Source organism: Bufo gargarizans, chromosome 2 (assembly GCF_014858855.1).
Source record: "Bufo gargarizans isolate SCDJY-AF-19 chromosome 2, ASM1485885v1, whole genome shotgun sequence".
Lineage (NCBI taxonomy): Eukaryota > Metazoa > Chordata > Amphibia > Anura > Bufonidae > Bufo > Bufo gargarizans.
The window spans coordinates 495,480,640-495,506,716 of record NC_058081.1 but is presented as its reverse complement, the minus strand read 5'-3'; the positions used below and the strand labels follow the sequence as shown (position 1 = coordinate 495,506,716).

At 43.5% G+C, this 26,077-nt stretch overlaps 1 protein-coding gene across 2 annotated transcripts in view; it reads left to right on the top strand.

Moving 5' to 3' along the window:
- Positions 1–26,077, top strand: part of SYN3 (synapsin III) — a 333,478-nt gene that overhangs the window by 153,656 nt on the left and 153,745 nt on the right. For both annotated transcript variants that reach the window (XM_044281210.1, XM_044281211.1), the window contains 2 exons: positions 232–388; positions 11,784–11,873. In XM_044281210.1, the coding sequence (XP_044137145.1) occupies positions 232–388; positions 11,784–11,873 (247 nt within the window). The remainder of the gene's footprint in view (positions 1–231; positions 389–11,783; positions 11,874–26,077) is intronic.

Below are 26,077 nucleotides of genomic sequence, written 5' to 3'. Positions count from 1 at the left end.
TTTTTTACATAATTCTGTTGAAGCATGGTTGAAAAACAATGTCTGACTTTCATTGGTTAACATTTATAGAATTTTAATTTATTATTACTTTTGTCAGATTAAAGTTATTTCTGTGACCATTGTGACTTTTTCTTTCATTGACCAAAGGGTACCAACAATTTTGTCCACGTCTGTATGACAGTACGGGTATTGTATATGACGTCCTGATCCAATTTCATTGTTTTCTTCCAGATCTTTCAAGCCCGACTTTGTTCTGATCCGACAGCACGCATACAGCATGACGCCTGGAGAGGATTTCCGCAGCCTGATCATGGGGTTACAGTATGGTGGGGTCCCATGTGTCAACTCTCTCTACTCCATCTACAACTTCTGCAGCAAGCCCTGGGTGGTGAGTGCGTACTAGTCTTTAGCATTTAGATTGTGGCTATTAGTGCTTTCAGTTCAGATTGTCCCCATCTAGGGTTTCCCATCTGGGACATTGATGGCATATTGCTTGGATATGTCATCAGTCCGATAGGACAGGCCCCGAAGAGAAGGGAGAGCATCCGGTCCTGTGCGCCGACCCTCTGTTCACTACTTCCGAAGCAATGAGTGGACGGGAGGCCGTGAAGGCTCTGTGTGCTCTTCTTCACTTTAGTGCCCCCCGAGATGTAGGACCCACACCTATCTTACATTGATGATATATCCTAGTGACAAAACCATCCCTTTAAAAATGCCCCCTCTGTCTGGTAGATTACAGACATTACAGAGTAAGGCTTCGTGCACGCGGCAATATCCGGCACCGGCCATGTGCTCCCTGCATCACGGATGTGGACCCGTTCACTTGAATGGTTCCGCAATCTGAAGCTGCGGTGCGGAACAGAGGTACGGAACACCACGGAAGCACTACGGAGTGCTTCCATGCGGTTTCAGTCCGTGCCTCTGTACCGCAAAAAATAGAACTTTTTTGCGGTGTGGACGTATCACAGATCCACTGCGGCAGCCGAACAGATGGTGCCCATTCATTGGGGACCGCAAACTGCAGAACGGAACGGTTAACAACTGTCGTGTGCAAGAGTCATAAGGCAAGGGCTACACGGCAACACTGGTCAGCTGTCGCGGCCAGGATCTCTGAGTAGCGCTGATCCTATAGAAATGAATGGGATCGCCACAACAGTCGCATGAAATCCAGCCGTGTTGGATTGGAGATCCTGGCCATGACTGCTGTCGCCGTGTAGCCCTAGCCTAACACTTGACTGCTGGAATAGACTACACATGGTCTGTACATAGTCTCTAACTATGGAGACGCATAGATCTACATAGGCGTTGTATACATAAAATGGTATTCTTTACATTCATACAATAGGCTACCTGCATACTACGTGGGTTCTTGTGCGGAAAAAATGCAGCGTGCCAGTAGCAGCAAAGTATAGGAGATTAGAGAAATCTCATGTACACTTAGTTTTTTTTATTCCATGTGGAAATTGACCTGCCACGTGGATTTTGAAACCCGCAGTATGTCAGTTCTTTTGTGTGAATTTCACCCCTTTCCAATGCAAGGGTGCAGCAAAATGGCATCAAATCCACACCAAGAAAATGCAAGTAACACATACGGGTGGCACTCAGATATCTGATAATTGTATGGCTGCACAATATAATTAAAAAATATATATTTATTTACATATATGAACACAAATATGATGTAAAAATAGTTGATCAACTATAAGCAAGAGACATCAAGTAGATATACACAAAATGGAAGTAAAAATAAAATTAATAAAATAGTAGTCCAAAAATCCAGTAGCTTATGTGGTATAATTTGATATCCAGCCACATATAGTTCTTGTCAAATTTGATCTTTATGGTATTTAGTAGCGCTGGGTTATTACCATATAGTCAGTTTAAGACCAGCGCAGTGTCAGTTAGATTTCTATTACTAGTGATCACTATGGGCTCAGGATAGTATGTTGCTAATCCTCTGGTGGCTGGCGCAGAGCAGTCGAAGCTGCGCCAGGCTCATAAAGGGGCAATATAGTTGGCCGAATAGCAGTTATACCTCTTGGATATAATCACTATACCCATGCGGCAGGAGAGAATCTGCAAAGGTCTAAATTTATTGGAGAGAGAAATTATGAACAAAAAAACACAAGAAATGAAAATAGATTCTATTCCAATGGAGACTCAAACCACAAGAACAGTACCCACTAAATCACGGGAAGATAATGGGATGAATATGCACAGAAACACTGATTATTACAATGTGTCAACATCTAATAGATTTGAAACCCTATCTACACCTCATTTTTTCGATCACACTCCACCTCACCACTGAGCAAGGATCGGACGCACTCACTCACCAACTCCAGTGAGAGGGTACACGGGAACTCAGGAACAAACAGACGATTACAATTTAAGACAGCGTCATCACAACCAGACAATCAACACAAGGAGGAAGACATCACCCTCACACAGCAATCATCACAGGCCACCCAACAACTTGGAGATAATCGCACCAATCAGGACACAGACATACAACAACGGAGAGCAACACGGAGGGGGGGACGACACACAAAACACCACTCACATCACCGATACAGGTCACAGACATACAGATCATATCAGGCATTGGTTCAATTTCTTCGGACCTGTCACAGTATATTGACAAATTACTACAACCGACAGTGAGACGAATACCATCGTATATCAAAGACACAACGGATATCATAGCCACACGGGAAAAATTACACTATAAGGAACATTGGATTTTAGGCACTATGGACGTCAGTTCCTTATATACAATTATTGAACATGAACAGGGGATAGAGGCAGTAGGTAGTTTTTTACATGAGGATTAAATTCGTTTTGTGTTAGAGGGGATTAATTACATTCTTACTTTGCGTTCGGTTCAGAATTTTATCTACAGGAAAGAGGGACGGCCATGGGCACCAGATTTGCCCCCAGCTATGCTAATCTTTTCATGGCCCAATGGGAAGAGGATATTATTCGACCAAGGCTGGGGTCAAGTCTGGTGCTATGGCGTCGCTTCATAGATGATATCATTTTTATCTGGCAAGATGGAGAGGAAAAACGAAATACATTTCTGTCGTTAATATTAATGTGCTGTAAAAAGGTATCTTTTGTTACCAAGACAAGTAAATCACAAATAGAATTTGTGCAACAATTGCAAAATTACTGCTTTTCCAAGGAAAACAATAAAAGTAAGATCAACTCAAAATTAATTTAATTTTATAATCCTAGATGGGCTCCCCTGTGACTCAACAGACGTTCTATATCGGTTACAGTGCCCCTGCTCCAAACAATATGTAGGCAGAACAAAAAGACAGTTTAAGAAGATGGTAGCTGAGCACATGGCGAACATCAAGAAAGGCCTCCAGTCACATTCTGTATCTAAACATTTTAGTGATTATTATAATAGTGACCCCTCCACACTTACCTTTGTAGCTCTTGAAAAAATTTGAAGATCCTCGAGGGGCGGTAATCATATAGCCCATATGTCTAGAACTGAATCAAAAAGGATCTTCGAGTTCGACACTTTAATTCCAGCAGGTCTCAACACAGAGATGGAATTGTTCAGGTTTCTGTAGATTCGGGCTGGGTGCCAATCTGGGATGGGGCATTGAGGTCCGGCTGTATACCAGCACCTCGATTCCCCCTTCCTGGGTAGGCTTCTACCCCCCAATCAACCTTGACAACCATTTCATCTGTTTCAGAGAGGATACAAGAATACATGGACTATAAGTATGAAGTGCACATAATAAAAAAATATATAAAAACAAGTGAAATAAAAACAAGGAAAATACACAATGAAAAATAAACCCATAAAAATACAAAAAACAAAGGATAAATAAAGAAAATAGAAAATTACCATCTAATATTACATAATTGTCTAAAAAATACTAACCAATACACTATTTATCATCATTAGTACACTGTGTATGTAGGCATATTAATAAATACCTTCTGCAATATACAGTCAGGGCCATAAATATTGGGACATTGACAAAATTCTAACATTTGTGGCTCTATACCCACCACAATGGATTTGAAATTAAACAAACAAGATGTGCTTTAACTGGAGACTGTCAGCTTTTAATTTGAGGGGATTTACATCCAAATCAGGTGAACGGTGTAGGAATTACAACAGTTTGCATATGTGCCTCCCACTTGTTAAGGGACCAAAAGTAATGGGACAATTGGCTTCTCAGCTGTTCCGTGGCCAGGTGTGTGTTATTTCCTCATTATCCCAATTACAATGAGCAGATAAAAGGTCCAGAGTTCATTTGAAGTCTGCTATTTGCATTTGGAATCTGTTGCTGTCAACTCTCAAGATGAGATCCAAAGAGCTGTCACTATCAGTGAAGCAAGCATCATTAGGCTGAAAAAACTAAGCAAAGCCATCAGAGAGATAGCAAAAACATTAGGCGTGGCCGAAACAACTGTTTGGAACATTCATAAAAATAAGGAACTCACCAGTGAGCTCAGCAATACTAAAAAAACCAGAAGACCACGGAAAACAACTGTGGTGAATGACCGAAGAATTCTTTCCCTGGTGAAGAAAACCCCCTTTGCAACAGTTTTTTTTAAATCAGATAATTTTTATTTGACTTTTTTTGAAAACCCTTTGCAACAGTTGGCCAGATAGAGAACACTCTCCAGGTCGTAGGTGTATGTGTGTGTGTTTTAAAGTCAACAATCAAGAGAAGACTTCACCAGAGTGAATACAGAGGGTTCACCACAAGATGTAAACCACTGGTGAGCCACAAAAACAGGAAGGCCAGATTAGAGGTTGCCAAACGATATCTAAAAAAGCCTTCACAGTTCTGGAACAACATCCTATGGACAGATGAGACCAAGATCAACTTGTACCAGAGTGATGGGAAGAGGAGAGTATGGAGAAGGAAGGAACTGCTCATGATCCTAAGCATACCACCTGATCAGTGAAGCATGGTGGTGGTAGTGTCATGGCGTGGGCATGTATGGCTGCCAATGCAACTGGTTCTCTTGTATTTATTGATGATGTGACTGCTGACAAAAGCAGCAGGATGAATTCTGAAGTGTTTCGGGCAATATTATCTGCTTATATTCAACCAAATGCTTCAGAACTCATTGGACGGTGCTACAACACTGCAGATGGACAATGACCCAAAGCATACTGCAAAAGCAACCAAAGAGTTTTTTAAGGGAAAGAAGTGGAATGTTATGCAATGGCCAAGTCAATCACCTGACCTGAATCCGATTGAGCATGCATTTCACTTGCTGAAGACAAAACTGAAGGGAAAATGCCCCAAGAACAAGCAGGAACTGAAGACAGTTGCAGTAGAGGCCTGTCAAAGCATCACCATGGATGAAACCCAGCATCTAGTGATGTCTATGCGTTCCAGACTTCAGGCTGTAATTGACTGCAAAGGATTTGCAACCAAGTATTAAAAAGTGAAAGTTAGATTTATGATTATTATTCTGTCCCATTACTTTTGGTCCCTTAACAAGTGGGAGGCACGTATGCAAACTGTTGTAATTCCTACACCGTTCACCTGATTTGGGTGTAAATTCCCTCAAATTAAAGCTGACAGTCTGCAGTTAAAGTACATCTTGTTCCTTTCATTTCAAATCCATTGTGGTGGTGTATAGAGCCAAAAATGTTAGAATTGCGTTGATTCTCAATATTTATGGACCTGACTGTATATACTTCTTATATATAAAAAACTGGTCCCATACATAAAAAAATTGCAGTAAAAATGCACTGTTTATGATAATGTGTTTTTTCTGAAAACATGGAAGGATTGGCCCCTATTCTCAGGACATACGGGTGTACTTTTTTTCACATTTCATATTTTTTTTTTTTATGATATACAACAGTGCAGGTTGCAAACATTCTATTTATATGATTGATTATATTCTCAACCTGTATTTCTGTATCCTTTTTGTATTCTATATTGCAACCATTGCTTTTTATATATTGATATAGAAAGTAACATCCAGTCCAGGTTTTATCTGTAGTTTGAAATCTGGTAAGACACTTCCCCCTTAATCACAGCCAGCTATTTAAAATGGAGATATGGATCTATTCACTGCAGGGGCCACTAATGAAGGAACAAGTAGTCTCGAAACGCGTCTGATAATTTGTGTGTAGTGAATAGACTTTGATCGCGATCTCTATTGATATCCCAATATTGCAAAAGCTCTGTGTTTCTGAAAATTCACTACATAAGTTCTCCGAGCCGATTGCATTCCGCTACCTGAGCACCACAGCTTGACCACGTGCGACGCCACTTACCGAGTCAGCGTGCAATTGGGGACTGTGATATGACCTAATGAAACCAGCCTCCACATGAACATCTAACATTTGCTGGCTATATAAGAAGGTGTTACATCCAGCTGATCCATCCATTTATCAGCGAGATCGGCACACAGCTATCTTCTGGTAACGTACCACTTCATGACTATATCGCTGGCTGCCGCTCTGTTATATTGTACTGGACCGGCTACAGCGAGGAGTCGCATGGGTATAGTGATTATATCCAAGAGGTATAACTGCTATTGCACCTTATGAGCCTGGCGCAGCTTTGATCTGCTCCAGTCACCAGAGGATTAGTGATGAGCGGCAGGGGCAATATTCAAATTTGTGATATTTGGGCGAATATTCGCAAATTCGAGAATTTGTCTTCTCCAGTCATTATTTTCTTGATTGTGGAAATCGGCAATTGAAAAATTTGCGATAAAAATTCGCATTACGAAAATTCACAATCAACACTACTCCTAAAGTCAATAATATTGCAGCCTTCTCATTGGCCCACAAGCTAGAAGCAGGGATCATGTGTACTGATTAAAAAATGAAATCGCTATATTCTAAATATTCGCGAATTCTCGAAGTGCCGATATTCGTGCTAAAAATTTGCAATTCGAATATTCATGATCAACACTACAGAGGATTAGCAACATACTATCCTGAGCCCATAGTGATCACTAGTAATAGAAATATAACTGACACTGCGCTGGTCTTAAACTGACTATATGGTAATCACCCAGCGCTACTAAATACCATAAAGATCAAATTTGACAAGAACTATATGTGGCTGGATATCAAATTATACCACATAAGCTACTGGATTTTTGGACTACTATTTTATTAATTTTATTTTTACTTCCATTGTGTATATCTACGTGATATTGATGTTTCTTGCTTATGGTTGATCAACTATTTTTACGTTATATTTGTGTTCATATATGTAAATATAGTGCCACCCGAACAGTGTCAATTCTCATTTCCAAATCGATCATACGGTGGGTGTGCCGTGGGGGTTGTGCGCCGTTCCATTGCTCCTCTAAGTGGGTGGAGCCGCTGGCTTTCTTGTATATTTTATTAAGTAACACATTCGGTTTTCTGTGCTGATATGGTGCAGAAACGCAAAGAAATCCACATGGAAATTCATGCAGAATTTCTGCAAGACATCCCGCACCTGCGTACAGATGGCGATTTCAGACGATTGATGTTCACATCGGTTTGCTGTCTGAATGTAGAAGGAACAGCACACAGACTGAACACTGACCCATTCTCCTCATTGGGCCAATTCACATCAGATTGGCATGGGTGTGCTCTAGTTTGGTCCGAGTTTCTCAGTAGATTCCGCCATTTAAGTCTGGTGCTGTAAGCACTGATGAAGGTGTCTAGTGGATCAAGAATCCAATAGGTGGAGCATGTTCCTTGCTCTGCTAATCGGAGCAGCGTTGCAGGCAGGAAATTGTCAGGGCGGAATGTCCGGCCTTGTCAATGTAGCGGCAGGTGGGCTCTTCTTCACCTGCGGGAATAGCTCTCGACAAGTGAAGAGGCCCTACTGAGTAGACAATTTGTTAGAATTGATTTGCTCACCTCTACTCCAGAGCTGCGCTCACTATTCTACTGGTAGAGTCAATGGGGGAGATTTATCAAACTGGTGTAAAGTGCAACTGGCTTAGTTTCCCATAGCAACCAATAGGATTCTGCCTTTCACTTTCCAAAGTAGCTCTACAAAATGAAAAATGGGATCTGATTGGTTGCTTTGGGTAACTAAGCCAGTTGTATTTTACACCATTATGGATAAATGTACCCTAATGTGTATATACATTCCATTATTTATCCTGTACTGATCCTGAGTTACATCCTGTATTATACCCCAGAGCTGCACTCACTATTCTGCTTTACTCACTATTCTGCTGGTGGAGTCACTGTGTACATACATTACTTATCCTGTACTGATCTTAAGTTACATCCTGTATTATACTCCAGTGCTGTATTCACAATTCTGCTGGTGGAGTCAATGTGTACATACATTACATTACTTATCCCGTATTGATCCTGAGTTGCATCCTGTATTATACTCCAGAGCTGTACTCACAATTCTGCTGCTGGAGTCACTGTGTACATACATTACTTATCCTGTACTGATCCTGAGTTACATCCTGTATTATACTCCAGAGCTGTACTCACAATTCTGCTGCTGGAGTCACTGTGTACATACATTACTTCATTACTTATCCTGTACTGATCCTAAGTTACATCCTGTATTATACTCCAGAGCTGTACTCACGATTCTGCTGGTGGAGTCACTGTGTACAGACATTACTTCATTACTTGTCCCGTACTGATCCTGAGTTACATCTTGTATTATACTCCAGAGTTGCACTTACTATTCTGCTGGTGGGGTCACTGTGTACACACATTACTTATCCTATTCAGATCCTGAGTTACATCCTGTATTATACTCCAGAGCTGTACTCATGATTCTGCTGGTGGAGTCACTGTGTACATACATTTCTTATCCTTCACTGTTCCTAAGTTACAGCCTCTATTATATACTTAAGAGCTATAGTAACAATTCTGCAGGCTTCAGAGCTGAAATCTCACAGCTTTTCTAGAAACAAATACGGTTAAATTAGGAAACGGCTAAATAGAATGTACCAACCTGTATTATTGGGAGGGGAGTAAAGTCAGTATATAGGTTGAATTCAGGTCAGAAAAGATGGGCCTTGTGACACCAGATGACAGGGACTAGGAAATCAGACTCCTCGAGGAGGCGCGGGACTGATCCCTGATGCAGAATGTTGATAACACAGAACAAATCCAGTTTCCCAGTCAAAACAAGCGCTTGTTTTTCTTCCTCCTGTCACGCTCCCGTCTCTCTGGGATGATGGCAGCCATGTTTTCTCTTTGCCCGCTTGCCAAGAATAATGATCCAGGTTTGTGCCCTGTGTTTTTTGGTAAGATGAGACTAACAGTGGACAGAAACATGTCACAATGATTAGTGGCAGCTTCATGCAGAGGTAGCAGAGCCGAGATCGTCATCTAGCAAAACAAGTGGTTATATCATAATGTGTTATCTGTAGCTTTACATGGGAATGCAGGCAAAACTGCCCTAATAACTGAACACGGGTGTGCACACAATGCAGCACCCAATGAGTTAAATGGCATATTTAACTAAACTTAGCCATGCTGAATTACCCACTGAATATTTTTTTTACTCTCAGTGCTGTGCAAAATCTCTACCTTCGAGTCCCAACCGTCCTGGGACTGGCTGGACAGTCCCAGATTTCACGGCTGGGGCGCCTGAAGTGTCCTGAGTGCAACCATATCTAAATCTTGTGTCCTGTCTTTCTAAGATTCGGTTGAGAGGCTGCGACAACTAATGTTAGCACTTGCAGGGTCACAAGGATAGTGCTCACTTTACTACAGCATACAGATATGGCTGACCTGGTACATGGGCACTTGGCAGCTGAAGGCATCTGTGTTGGTCCCATGTTCATATGTGTCGGCACTGCTGAGAAAAATGAAGTTTTATTATATGCAAATGAGCCTCTAGGAGCAATAGGGGCGTTGCCGTTACACCTAGAGGGTCTGCTCTCTCTGCAACTGCCGCACCCACATGGGACCAATACAGATGCCTTCAGCTGCCAAGCGCACATACAACAGGTCAGCCAGTGTCATAGGTACAAAACTGCTGACAGATCCCCTTTAACTACACAGGAAATCTTAGACATCTCTGCAAGTGTAAGTACATTATGGCAGCCTAATTAGGAACAATATTTGTCACTGAGTACATAGAATTTTAATGACGCTGGGTACAAATATTTGGTTCCCAGACTATTTTTTATACCCACGCTGGGCCTCAATCCATTCAAATGAACTACACTGGGATATGTTAGATATAGATCGCCATGAAAACAGCAGAGGCTTCACTCATTAATCGGAAGGAAGCCTGGTCAATACATAGGGCAGATCTGGGCTCTGTCATGTGCCGATTCCCAGCGCTGTCAGTGCATGGAGCAATCAGACAGATAATGAAAGCAGTTATGGGGTGATATATGTACAAGTACACCAACCATAAAACCTGATAAATAGTGATATCGAGCGTGCTGGTGTAACCTGGGCATCTTCTGTATATAATTATATATGTACAGCTGGTATAAGTTATACATCTTCTTGTATATAGTGATATAAACCATGCTGGTATAACCTGGGCATATTCTGTATATAATTATATATGTGCAGCTGGTATAAGTTATACATCTTCTTGTATATAGTGATATGGACCATGCTGGTATAACCTGGGCATCTTTTGTATATAATTATATATGTACAGCTGGTATAAGTTATACATCTTCTTGTATATAGTGATATGGAGCATGCTGGTGTAACCTGGGCATCTTCTGTATATAATTATATATGTACAGCTGGTATAAGTTATACACATTCCTGTATATGTATGCACATTCTATGTATATAAGTTATACATCTTCTTGTATATAGTGATATGGACCATGCTGGTATAACCTGGGCATCTTCTGTATACTATTATATATATACAACTGGTATATGTTATACATCTTGTATACAGTGATATGGAGCATAATGGTATAACCTGGGCATCTACTGTGTATAATTATATATGTACAGATGGTATAAGTTATACATCTTCTTGTATATAGTGATATGGAGCATGCTGGTATAACCTGGGTATCTTCTGTATATAATTATATATGTATAGCTGGTATAAGTTACACATCTTCTTGTATATAGTGATATAGACCATGCTGGTATAACCTGGGCATCTTCTGTATATAATTATATATGTACAGCTGGTATAAGTTATACATCTTCTTGTATACAGTGATATGGAGCGTGCTGGTATAACCTGGGCATCTTCTGTATATAATTATATATGTACAGCTACTATAAGTTATACATCTTCTTGTATACAGTGATATGGAGCGTGCTGGTATAACCTGGGCATCTTCTGTATATAATGATATATGTACAGCTGGTAGAAGTTATACATCTTCTGGTATATAGTGATATGGACCATGCTGGTATAACCTGGTGGTCCTGTCAGTGATTGACAGCTATAGAGGGAAAGCTGTCAATCACTAATAGGACCACCTCTTTGACTTTAAAGCCCAGAATGAGCAGGAACTTAAATGAATATACTGTATTACAATTTTTACATGTTTTTTTTGTTTATTACTAGATTTTTTCCCCCTACAAATGATATCTCTATCTGCTCAGCTCGTCTTGCTCTATAACATGCTGCCTGCAGATTACTTTGCATTTAAACTCTTCTCTTTAAACTCTCAAAATCTTAGACCAGTGGTCGGTCCCCAACTAATGGCTCAGGAGACCCCTGCTGTGTGGCTCGCCATGGGAGTCCTGAGTTATGGCTATATATGTACTGGCAATTGAAAGCTTCTTATATAGTAACCTAGGGCCTCTGCACATTGTGACCTGAATTCTCATACTATCATTGTCTTTCCAGTTTTCACAGCTCATAAAGATCTTCCAGAGACTGGGTGCCGAGAAGTTCCCCTTGATCGAGCAGTCCTTCTTCCCAAACCACAAACAGATGGTGAGTAACGCTGGTTTCCCATATGGCTGTAGAACGAGACGGGTGATGTCTCTGGGTGCAGCCAGGAGATGACTGTGGCAGATGATGGTTCTGATATGCATGCTTGTTATCATCATCTGCTGGAAAGCTGTACTTTTGTGTCGTTGCTGATGCCGAGGAGCATAACAAATTGTCCTTCAAAGTCACTGTGTTGCAGATACAAGATGTCAGTGATAAAATAGTTTAATTAGGAAATAATTTACTGTTAATCCACATGGTTGGTTACATGAACCCGTGATCAGAACCCAGGCGTCGGTTATACCATGTCTACTGTGTTCCTGTATGAGTATAAATATGATTCATAGACTGGTGATGATGATGATATTCCTGAAGCTGGTAAAGGCCACTGGTCAGCAGATGCCAGCAATTTTATTGGGATCTGAAGATGACAGACTCTCTTGGTGCTTTATCCATGGGTTTAAGTATTGTACAAGTGTGTTTTTTCATGTCAAGTAATATTGCGTCTCTCAATATAAATGCCGCCACAGAGGTCTCTGTGATCCACCATCCTTATGAGTATTCCCTTTGTTCAGCCTCTTTTTCTTGTAAGACCAGCTGATTGTCCACCAAACTTCAATGTCTGGGAAAGGAACAACTCCCTAGCACCAACCAGCGTCAGCCATTTTAGCTCTTGTGGTGCAGTCTTATGTCATCCGGCCACCTTCCTCCTCCTGACAGTCAAATCACAGTTAGACAATGCTCTTGCCAACCATCCCTCTCTTTGTGCAGAGACTATACAGTACAATAAACCCCACCATTCTGCACTACACCTAGTCTTGCATATGGATCCCTGTACATTGCTGCTTGAAAACAGTCCTAAGAGAGTGGTACAGCCCCTGAAAATTGGGACTGTCCAGCTTCATCCTAAAAAGGTTGGGAGGTATGAGAAAGAGAGAAACTTAAAGAGTGTTTCTCACCAGAGACAGTCTCTTAAACTTGACGAGTCCAAATCCCGAGACCCTTGGGAAATGGCTAATCTTGCTCTTTCTCAAATAGAGGGTCCTGAGCAGGAAACCTCCTGTATGATGTCCATATGGACATGTCTTGTTTAATGGTTGCATTTTACTTGTTTTGGGAATTTTTTATTTTTTATTTTCATTTTGTCTTCATTAAAAAAACTTCAGCAGTTTTTGTCCTAAAGTGTTAAAGGGGTTTTCCAGGCTTTTAATAAAAATATTTCCAGGCGTGTACCTTCTCCTCATACAGCTGATCGGCGGGGGTGCCGGGTGTTCTGATATTGATGTCCTCATTGATATTAAAAGTCTGGAAAAACCCTTTAAGTTTCAGTTGTGCAAACTCACTTTCTGATTTACACCAAGCCATATCATGTTTCTGTTTTGACAGCTATGTGAATCCCTTATCTGTAAATTTCTGACAGCTCATATACACTCATTATAGCTAAATCAAACTGATAAGAATATGGCTTAATGAGGGTTTATGAGCTGTCAAGAGTTCAGAGATAAGGGCTGTACATGGCCATTAGAACAGGAACCTGATGGGACTCACTGTAAAACTGAAACTAAGATAATCTGCAGCTAAAACAGTGTAGGACAAACACTGCTCATAATGTTTAAGACCAATTAAAACAATTATTTGTAGCCCAAAATGAGTAAGATGCAATCATAAAAGAAATGCCCCTGAAAGTGTTTATAGCTCTTAGGAGTGAAAACATTTAAAAGTTTTTTTTTGTAATATTCATTTTTAAGCAAGTGCCTGCAGTCTGCCCCCCTGAAATAGAAGATTCTAAGGCTACTTTCACACTAGCGTTGTTTTAATCCGGCGTTCAATTCCGACACTGGAACTGCCCGCCGGATCCGGAAAAACGTGTGAAAACGGATTACATTTGAATCCTGATCAGGCTTTCGATCACAATGGAAAAATGCATTGGAAAAAACGGATCCGCCATTTATGGACTTTAACTTTTTTTTCAAATTTTTCGGGTTTAACATGCAAAAGCCGGATCCGTTTTGACTGAACACACGGGGCCGGATCCGGCGTTAATGCAAGTCAATGGGAAAAAAGCCTGATCAGGCGTTCAGTCAAAGTGTTCAGGCTTTTTGGCCGGAGGTAAAAATACTGCATGCTACGTTTTTCTGAAAAGCCTGATCAGTCAAAAAGACTGAACAGAAGACATCCTGATGCATCCTGAAGGACTGACTCTCCATTCAGAATGCATTAGGATAAAACTGATCAGTTATTTTCCGGATTTGAGCCCCTAGGACGGAACTCAGCGCCGGAAAAGAAAAACGCTAGTGTGAAAGTACCCTTAGTCAACTGCTCCACATCTCTCTTGTCCTCTGCTGCCTCCATCTTCTGGTTCCTGCACTGTTTGCATCCGGGAGTGCAAGGTTATGGTCACATGATCCGCTCTAGCCAATGACTGGCTTCAAGAGTGGTGGGCTGCTTGTGTCCACATCACCGCTAAAGCCAGTCATTGGCTGGAGCAGATCATGTGACCAAGCCATTGCAGTGCCGGATGCAGACTGTACAGGAACCGGAAGATGGAGAAAGATGCTTTACTCATATGTGCAGCCCCCTCCCTTAGGGTCTGCTCACACGTCCGCAAGTGTTTTTTGCGGTCCACAAATTGCGGATCCGCAAAACACTGACACCGACCATGTGCATTCCGCATTTTGCGGACCGCACATGGCCGGCACTTTAATAGAAATGCCTTTTCTTGTCCGTGTCTGCGGACAAGAATAGGACATGTTCTATTTTTTGCGGAACAGAAGTGCAGATGCGGACAGCACATCTTTTCCGACCCGGTTGAAAATGTATGGGTCCAGATCCGTCCACAACGTTGCGGAACGGATCCGGATCCATTTTGCGGACGTGTAAATGGACCCTAATTGCGACTGCTCCTCTTTAGTCTATTTGGTGGTTTGGTTGCTTGCAGGTATCTATCCCTCTCTAATGGATATCAGCTCAGCATGCACTGACTTCCTGGTGAGCTTGTGTTTATACACAACAGCCAATCTGAACAAGCAGAGTTGTAGTAAAAAGCATGGTGGAGGACAGAATAGCAGAACTGTCATGATACATGGCTAAGGATATCAGATTTCACAATTTCTGCAGACTAAGGTGGAAATACACTGCCTGATTTTCGGCCAGATTATCAGGAACAACCGACAATCTGCCCATCTAAATATGTCACCGATCACCACGCTTGTTCGTCAGGTGATCCTGTAGTTCGTGCAGGCACACCAATCCTCGTTTTTGGGCAGCAGGTCGTGCCGTCTAAACAGCGATCTTCTGCCCAGAAACAATGGTTCTGTATGGGGACGAGCGATTGCAATAGCGACCCCTCGTCCTCCTACTGTGAAGGAGATCGCTGCATGTAAATACAGCAGTCTCCTTCACTGAAAGAGCAGCGGATGGTCGGGAAGGAACGCTTACTTCCCAACAATCATCGTGTAAGCCAATAATCGGCTAAGAGGGTTCCAGGACCATTTAATACAATGTGATTTTTTTTTTTGGTTTGTTTGATGCATATTGTGCTGGTTTTGGTTAAAGGTGGCATTTCGTAACTTAGCTTTAGTTGTGGGCATATTCTTTGATCTTAAGGTATTTTATCTAAGATCTGAAGGATTTCATGGTTCCACTTTGCACTGTGATCCTCCAAGTGTGTGGACGGGACAATGGAAGGCGTGAGATGAGGTTTATAATTACTGGTATCAAGTATGTTATTTGTATGTTATCCAGAGCTGCGGCTTTTATCTGCAGCCAAGAAACCCATTGACTTAGCACACTGCCACCCAAACAAAGCTCCGGGGAAAACGACTACAATGGAGGGCAGGGGGCATTCCCTAAAGGGTGCTAACTATGTCACCATAATGGCATCTCATCAAGATCTAGCTCATTGATTTACATGGAGCTGCGGACACGGTGCGGCAAATGGTTCAGCAGTTGCCCATGAGACTCGGTCCCTATGCTTTTAGGACTGTCCAGCAAAGAGTAATCAAAAAGGGTGTGTTTTTTTTGCAAATAATAAAAGAAAATTTTCCGTATAATTTGGTAATTTTCCTGGACCGACTAGGCTCACAATGTCTTTGATTTTGGATTTGAATGTTGGCAGTTATGGTTCCTATACATGAAGCCCAAAATGGTGTCAATATCTCCAGTTTTAGGCTAGTTTCACACTAGCCTTCAGAGATCCGTCAGGCTGTAACGGCTGGCAACAGCCTACCGGAGCTCTCTGGATCCGGCATTGCCAGACACTGCCCCGATGCCCACTGACCCCATTAGCTATAATTGGACTGACGGAGATCCAGCTGCAACCCGGCAATTATTTTGAGAATAAGCTGTACAAATCCCGCTGCACGCAACGGTTTTAGTCTGGTCCATTCTCTGCATATTTGCTGGGTTTTGGCCAGTTTGCCGACAGTCCCCTTGTTAATAGGGCCGGAGGGCATTCAGGCAGCGTCCAGCAATGCCAGACTTGAGAGAGTTCCGTCCAGCTGTTCTCTGCTGGAACAGCCTGGCGGATCTCGGAACGCTAGTGTGAAACTAGCCTTAGTTGGTAAAACCTCCATTCTGAGTATACAGCTGATATGAAGTCCTATGTGATGCTATCAGAGATGAGCAAATCGAATCATACGAATCAATACGTTCATCAGAGTCCCTTCTGCTCAAGAGGCTTCCCCAGTCGCTCAGTTGACAGGGCGGGAATCTTGCCCATCTCTGACAATCTTGCTCGCTACGAGTAGCAGTGCAAACGCAGAGACTCTGGATGTGTCACTTCTCAAGAACTCTGATGAACAAATCAATTCGCACATCTCTAGTCACTATGGGGGTCATTTACGAACAGATATACGCCAGTTTAGTGTCGTTTATCTGGCGCAGATTCTGTCGCACGCCATGTTGCAGCAGAATCTACCATTTCTTCCCCACTCACCCCAGGTCGAAAAAGGCGGGCGGTAGGCCCGTCTCATTCATCACTTTCTACGCCTGGTTTAGGCGTAGAAAATGGTCTAAATGTAAGACGGCAAGGGAGCTGTCTTACATTTAGAATCGACGGTGGAGGCCGGAACCTGTACATAACTTCGGCGATCCACCTCCATTTCAGGGACTTATTAAGGCTACTTTCACACTCTTGTTTGGTGCGGATCTGGCATGGATCTGCACAGACGGATCCATTCAGATAATACAAAGGTCTGCATCCCTCTTGAACACTATTGAAAGTCAATGGAGGACGGATCCGTTATCTATTGTGCCAGATTGTGTCATAGAAAACGGATCCGTCCCCATTGACTTACATTGTGTGTCAAAACTGATCCGTTTGGCTCAGTTTCGTCAGACGGACACCAAAGCGGAATTGAGACGGAACGGAGGCAAACTGATGCATTCTGAGCGGATCCTTTTCCATTTAGAATGCATTAAGGCCAAACTGATCCGTTTTGGACCGCTTGTGAGAGCCCTGAACGGATCTCACAAACTGAAAGCTAAAACGCCAGTGTGAAAGTAGCCTAAGACTGGCGTCTAAAATGCCAGTCTTAATAAATGTGCCTCCAGGTCTACAGACTGCAGGCAAAATACCCCCTCTTCTTAATAACACACATGCAGAGATAGATGGAAGTAGGAGCAAATGGAAGAGAGAAAACATATGACTACACAGGGTTGGTTTGTAGTCTGTTACCATGGAGACAGTGTCTATAGAGAAGCCAGATACACAAAATGTTAGGCATTATTTAATCAAAATTGTTTGAAAAGTTCATTTTTATTTGAAAGGTATGCATGTAATAAAAAGTATGATATTGTTTGCAAAAGTTCAAACCCCCTTTAATACGGTCATTACTATCGATCCTCACTCAAGTCTGAGTGCTCTTATTAACCACTGAAGACTCGGACTCTTGGGTGGAGGGTGGTTTCAGGCACAGAGGATTCACATGCTGCACATTATCTTATGTATTATATAACACCGTTTACTTGCTGGTTGAGTTTGTCTTGCTGGCAGCTGTACAAAATATGGATTGTAATTGTGTTGTCTATTGACCCCAATTACAAAAATGAATTAGGTTTAATCGGTATAAAGTATGCTGGCAATCCTATAATCATTAGAGATGGCAGTAAACAGAGGAAACATCTGCTATCCTGTAAACATGACTTATGTATGTAATTACCCAGACTGATTAATATGTGAAACAAGGGCAGTTCATTAAAATCCAGAAGGGAATGGCAATTTGGTTGATTTTGTTTCATTCTCACAAGGACAAAGATTCCTGAGAGTTGGTAAAAATTTAAGTTTTGAGTGAATCTCCACCATTTATCATCTTGTCATTAAATTTCACATTCTGTGTTAATACATTTTTACTACCTCTTTATATCGGAAGGTTGTTTTTACAGATGCCGGAGTGCCAAATCCCCTGTGTAGACAAAGTTACATGATACAATCTTTTTACCTGCAGCCACCACTAGAGGGAGCTTAGGAGACTACTGCATATTGCTTATATGTTGAACTTAACCCATTTCAACATTAGTGGCTTATCACTAGGATAAGGCCGGATAGCACTAGGGACCCCTAGTGAAGGAGAGCACGCTTGGCTATTGCAGTGAATGGAGGGTAAGCCCTGCAAGCGCTGCCACCTCTCCGTTCGGTGCTATAGGACTGTTGGACATAAATGCAGTGTCCCAGGGGGTCAGTAGCCAAATATTCGCGCCTCTGTACATCGTGATGGCGCAGCAAAAAGCCTCATGGCGTCGGCGGCCATTTTAGATGTCCTGATGCTGCAATTCAATGACAGCAAGCAGGTTGATGAAAAGTCCAATAATTCACAGTCCACAAATACGATTTTTCTCTCTGGGGGTAGCGCAACACAGTACAGCGTCTCTGATTCCTCCCAGGCACAATTGTAATCCACAGATTTTAGAAATAAAGGTTACAGTCTTTGTAATACGGTGGTGGAATAGTTAAAGCACACAGTTCACACTTCTCTGCACTTCAGAAGTATGCGTATCCTGTTCGTGACGCCAAAAAGAGCTATGCAGTGTCCCAGGGGGTCAGTAGTGTATGCTGGGCTTTGTAGTGCAGATTGACTCACTAACCTGGGATCCACTGTCGTCTTCAATTGGGGCAAATACTGGAACAGGCGGGTATTTAAAAGTTCGTGACGCCAGTGTCAATTAAACGGTGACACGCCGTGTATGGTATTGTAGAAGAATGAAGCAAGCATAGGGTAGCCAACAAAAACTGGAACTTTACTGAATATCAGCAATAATAATACATGGACGCAGTTGGAAGCGCCGTTCCATGAAAGACAGTTGGTTCTCCATAAGAATACAGGTGGTTCTTGGAATTACAGAATGGCCGGTCTTAGCAATGTATTATACAGAGTGTTGATTACAGGAGATGCAGTACTGGCGGCTTGCACACTATTCCTGACTGGTCCTGAAACATGTGACTTTCTCTCCAAGGTCTAATGCCCTTTATCTGGCGTACCCTTGAAGCTGTCCTTATCTAGTACCTCCTCTGTTATCTTGAGTACCTCTTGCTTTATCTGATCGGCCTCTGTGGTATTCTGTGTCTTGGCTGATGGCTTGCTTATGCTGTCTCAGCTAAACGGATGATGACTCAGGAGGGGAACCTTTTCCTTGGATCCGGAACCCGGTTACAGGGCCTTTACTACCCTCTCCTAGTCGGCAGGCTTCAGGCCTGCTATGCTCTCACAGGCCCATAGCCTGGCCTTCCCTCAGACACAGGATCATTTCTGACCTCTGCTCCCACTGTCTGACTCCTACTACTACTTCCTGACTGGGCCTTATATAACCTAGGGTTCCCTAGCTCCCTCTAGTGACTCAGAGCTGGAATGACACCCTAGCCGGCCTGCACATGCACGTTTCACAGTAACAGGAAAATACATAGCAGTACATTGACAAGATGTTCTATACCAACCTCCCCATAAATACAGGGGGAACGACAGTACCCAAGTGACCCTTCTGTAGTGACGGGGTATTACTCTCCCGTACACTACATACCCCGCTGCTTTAAGCTGAGTACGACCTCGTACTCCATCAGGGCCCGCCCAACTGGAATCATTACCTGAAATAGAGAAAGACACATGCATACATACATATATGTCAATTACACTCATATCAGACCCAATTGGCAAAGGTGAAGTCTGGTGACAAGGGGCGTCGTTCTCTTCTTCTCAGGATAGTGAGTGGAACGGGGGCGCTGACCTGGCACAGCGGATGTTTAAAGAACCAGGATAGTCCATGACAATAAAGAAGTCCATAATAAAATTAACCTCTCAGAGGCTTGCACATAGGAAGTCCATCTCTGGGCACATAGACGTGAATAAAAAACCGGTTACTAAATACAGTCAGCAGCACATATATAAAATGACAATACAGGACTCTAACAATACCAGGGCCATGTTATCCTGGCAAGTCCTGCTTACCCTTTAAAATAGTGCTGACATAAAAATGTCTTTTCGACCTGAAATGGGGGTAAAAAGGGGTAAAATGGTGCAAAACTAAAGGCACAATTGGGATTTTAGCAGCAGACCGGATGTCCCAAACGCAACAGGGGCAGCTGGAAGCTGTGGTATGCAGTGGCACCATCATTCAGTTAGAATGCCACCGGCCGTGGGTAACTGGCAGCAAGCTTCACCAGCTCTGCCAACTGGAGGGACAAAACGGCCATTAGGGAGACGGACATGAGGAAAGGAGTACTCACAGGCGAGTGTCATATTCTTCCTCTGATGACGAGTCGATGTACGGGACTTGCAGCAACTGTTCTGGCAAGGCCGGCCACATCTGGAAACCATCTCCTCTGACAATCTTTAGAGGGGGAGGCTTGTCCTTCATTGCCTCCATTTCGGCATCCGTCCTAGGAAACGGGATCCACTGCACGCATCCTGCGTACCCGAGGTCCTCTACCCAGTAAACTCTTTTGCGTAGCGCCTCTATGTCAGCCTTGGTGCAGGTCATCGGGGCTACCGGAGGTCCGGTGACAGTGGTCTCTGGGGTAACGGTGGCAGCCGCTGCTAGACGTCGGGCCTCAGCACATTCTTCCGCCCGCTGGCAGCTGTCTAGCCGCTCTCTCTCCTATTCTCTCCCTGGGTGCAGAGTCGACACTCGCTCCTCCCACACACTGGGCCGGTCTACCTCCATCTGAGGCCCGCCTCCCAGGCGTAACTCTTCAGGGAAGTCAGCCGCATCATCACTTCTCAAGGTGGGTGGCGCTCCAGGGCAATCTCCTCCTCCCTCTTGGAGGGTTTTGGCACCAAATATTCGCGCCTCTGTACATCGTGATGGCGCAGCAAAAAGCCTCATGGCGTCGGCGGCCATTTTAGATGTCCTGATGCTGCAATTCAATGACAGCAAGCAGGTTGATGAAAAGTCCAATAAATCACAGTCCACAAATACGATTTTTCTCTCTGGGGGTAGCGCAACACAGTACAGCGTCTCTGATTCCTCCCAGGCACAATTGTAATCCACAGATTTTAGAAATAAAGGTTACAGTCTTTGTAATACGGTGGTGGAATAGGTAAAGCACACAGTTCACACTTCTCTGCACTTCAGAAGTATGCATATCCTGTTCGTGACGCCAAAAAGAGCTATGCAGTGTCCCAGGGGGTCAGTAGTGTATGCTGGGCTTTGTAGTGCAGATTGACTCACTAACCTGGGATCCACTGTCGTCTTCAATTGGGGCAAATACTGGAACAGGCGGGTATTTAAAAGTTCGTGACGCCAGTGTCAATTAAACGGTGACACGCCGTGTATGGTATTGTAGAAGAATGAAGCAAGCATAGGGTAGCCAACAAAAACTGGAACTTTACTGAATATCAGCAATAATAATACATGGACGCAGTTGGAAGCGCCGTTCCATGAAAGAAAGTTGGTTCTCCATAAGAATACAGGTGGTTCTTGGAATTACAGAATGGCCGGTCTTAGCAATGTATTATACAGAGTGTTGATTACAGGAGATGCAGTACAGGCGGCTTGCACACTATTCCTGACTGGTCCTGAAACATGTGACTTTCTCTCCAAGGTCTAATGCCCTTTATCTGGCGTACCCTTGAAGCTGTCCTTATCTAGTACCTCCTCTGTTATCTTGAGTACCTCTTGCTTTATCTGATCGGTCCGTATTCTGTGTCTTGGCTGATGGCTTGCTTATGCTGTCTCAGCTAAACGGATGATGACTCAGGAGGGGAACCTTTTCCTTGGATCCGGAACCCGGTTACAGGGCCTTTACTACCCTCTCCTAGTCGGCAGGCTTCAGGCCTGCTATGCTCTCACAGGCCCATAGCCTGGCCTTCCCTCAGACACAGGATCATTTCTGACCTCTGCTCCCACTGTCTGACTCCTACTACTACTTCCTGACTGGGCCTTATATAACCTAGGGTTCCCTAGCTCCCTCTAGTGACTCAGAGCTGGAATGACACCCTAGCCGGCCTGCACATGCACGTTTCACAGTAACAGGAAAATACATAGCAGTACATTGACAAGATGTTCTATACCAACCTCCCCATAAATACAGGGGGAACGACAGTACCCAAGTGACCCTTCTGTAGTGACGGGGTATTACTCTCCCGTACACTACATAAACAAGCCAGCAATCAGCTATTTTTGGAACTCTCATAGCGGTGAATGGAGGGTAACCGTGCATGCATGGCCCTGTTCTGGATATATGCTGTCACCAGATTTGTAGTGACTAAACTGATAGTATGATCCTGACGTACATGTCAGCAGCATTCCAAACATGCCCTTGTCAAAATCATCCATTTTTCATTCTGGCCAAAAAGGAGTTTTAAAGGCGCATTTAAAGGGTTTCGGTCACCTGAAAAATGGGTATTAAGCTGGCTGACATTAGCGATGTGCTAATATCAGCTGAACATAACTATATTGGTGCCACCTCACTGCCTAAAGCAGGCGCAGCGAGGGAAGGACGCTCGGTGGCTGCGGGCTTCCTCACTGCGCCTGCGCCGAATACTGAACGGCGCGAGATTTACACTGCAGGTATGGCCGGCAGGAGGAGAGCATCGCTGCCTGGCCCTGTTAATCAAGAGAAGAAGGGTGTGAAAAGAGGTGGGCAAACGGAGCCCCTGGGAGCAGGTGCAACAACCCCCCCCCCCCCTCCCGCTCCTAGAGGCTAATTAGCATATTATAAAAGTTTGTTTTTCTCAATAAAGGCTTCAGGCAGTGAGATGGCACTAATATAGTTATGTTCAGCTGGCATAAATACCCATTTTTCAGGTGACCGAAACCCTTTAAGGAAACAATCCCTCCTGACAGATGGCCTCTTGTTCAGTGGAGGTGAAGTGTTTCATTTACATGCAGCCATCACCCCCACAGTATGAGAATGTGAGGATGCTATTGCGATTGCTCATCCTATACAGCTGCATTGTTTCTGGGCAGCAGATCGTTACTTAGACAGCACAATTTGCTGCCCAGAAACGATGATTGCTAGTGCCTGCACGAACTACAGGATCACCCGACGAACAAGCATTTCGCTGGTCCATCTGGTAATCGGAGGCACACTTAGATGGGCAGAATGACAGAAATGGCAATTTAGGTGCCTGCACTAACGACCGGATTTGCTCATTCAATGGATGATCGGCGCCACCTTTACACAGGCAAATTGTCAGGAACGAGCATTCGCAGGAACATTCGTTCCTGATAATCTGCCCTTGTAAATCCACTTTATCTCAGTGTCCTCTACATGCATACCTGGAGATATGGAGCCATACACACAGTGTTAAAGCTCTTCTCTCTCCGATTCCTCCTTGATCAACATCCCCTGGGCATTTGACATCAGCACTAGCTGGGCCAGAATCCCATGCTTGATCCCTTATCTAGTACATTTCAAGCACTAGCAATGTGAAGATGAAGCCAAGGTGGATACATCTTGCTTCACTGTGGATGCCCAGGAGGTTCTAGTGAAGGAAACCTGAGGAGGATCTTTGTGGTTCCAGCACAATGTGCGAGATGAAGGTAGCTCAGATTCCTGGTACTGAAACTAGCTTATGGATTGGGATGTCTTGGCTCCTGAACCCACCCAGATTTCTGGGGCTTTGTAACAGCAGTGGCATGGAGGACTTCTGTGAGCAAGGCAATGTAAAGGGCTTGGTGCAGTCAGTCAGGGAACAGCACCAGGATAGCCGTCCAAGATCATAGCTATGCTGCTATGAGCTATCCCAGTGGTTGAGAGGAGCCTCAGAGGTACATGGATATGCTGGTTTTAATGAACCTTGGATACTGAGTGAAGGTCCCCAATAGCCATAACTTTTCTAATTGGTGAGGATGGATGGGGGGGTCATGCCATCCCTCCATTTTCCACCCCCTGCACATGTTAGATGAGGTTACTTGATGCCAGGCCATACGTCACAGATCTCGCCCATAGTGTAGATTTGCCCTTGTGTTTTCAGCTAGTTGACAGAGGAGACAGGAGCCACATATTTGATAGAAATATAAAGGATTTGTTTAATGTTTAGGATAAAATATACTGCAAAACACAAACATTTTAGAGCAAAAGCCAATATACAATCACAGAATATACAGCTCATAAATAACATGACACAAAACGCTTCTACAAGTGGCCACACATTTGATTTTCCCATAGGGTGCAACTCTTCACCAGCAGGACCTTCAGAGCTGGCGGCACTTAGGTCCTGTGGTCCTGCAGCCATCCACCAGCCTTTCTAAATTTGTTATGTACATGGCATGGTGGGAAAGAGGAGAGTGGTATACATCAGTGACTGTGAGATGATGAAACTACAAGTTCCAGCATCTTCTGTCCACATAAACCGGAGAGCCACAGCCTGTGGTATGCACTGATATAGCAACTGGCTAATTTGTTGATCTGGTCAGTAGGACCTGGACTGGTCCAGACAGAGCTTCTAGATATGGCAGTTCAATTAAAGGCAAGGATCAGGCGGTCAAAGCTAGTGGTCAGGTAGGAAGCAGCCTACATTGGGTGATACCTAACAAAATGTAGAACCCAGAACAACAGTACCAGTGAAGATCATATGATAGAGGATTTCCTGAAAATTCTAAGAGTTGCCCTAGCTGATTTTCGTGTGGCATATTCACAGCGCTGCACAGTGCCAGCAAAGTGGGTGAGATTGAGAAATCCACAGTGTAAAGTGACACGAGGTGTGGATTGGAGAGAGTGAAAGCCACAGCAAAAAGTCCATGTCTGGTTTCATGATATTGATGACTTTTCCTCAGTATAGTTCATCAACATCAGAATTGTGGGTGTCTGACTCCCGGCACAGCTTTTTGAAGGGTCTACAGTACGCATGCGAGCTCCCTCCTCAGTGCATGCCATCTACAATGTAGCAGGGTCACTACAGCTTTTTGTCCCATTCAATTGAAGAATGGGAGAGGAAGCTTTACTTACACTGCATCACCGATACAATGTAGCTAACACCGACGAGACAGGAGCGCAACTGCTCCTTCAAACACCTGATCAGTAGGGGTGCTGGGAGTTAGACCCGGACGATAAAATATTCATGACCTCTCCTGAAGATAGGTCATCAATTTAATGTAAATGGACAACCCCTTTAATGAACATCTTAGGTAAAAATGGTGCATTGTGTGATGCAAAATGTAGTACCTAATGGGGCGGAGCATGACAGAGTCAAAGAACCAAAAAAATCACTGTGTCATGCTCCACCCCTCATGCCCTGCATTAGGCATAGCACAATGTGTCTAATGGACATGGATTCATTGTAGTCTATTAGTGAAAGCATTGAATTAGCCAATGAGTGCAAGTGATGCAGAAAAGTGTTCTTCATGGCATGTCGCTATATCACTCCGGGTTTAGTGACCATTAGATCTGACCCAGAAAGCAGCAACTTTAAATAACGAGTCATTTGTTTCCACGGTGTTCCTAATTTACGAAATCACATGCTATCTGATTGGCCGTCTCCCTCCCTTCTATGTTATTGCCAAGTGATCTGAAGGGCCAGTGTTGTTTGCTGTACCCATTAGTGGCACCGCCAGGCAGAGAACCACTTACACGGCTTTTCTAGGTAAAGTTTATTGACTTTGGATCCTCCCCCCAAACACAAAACATCAATGCAGCACATATAGAAAAAAGAAGCCAACATGAAGGGCGGCCATATTATGGAGTTACAGGGAATTTGGATGTTTGTCAGATCTAGAAGGATTTAAGGGGAAACTCCACATTTTATCTTGTACCAATCCTCAGTCACGTTTTA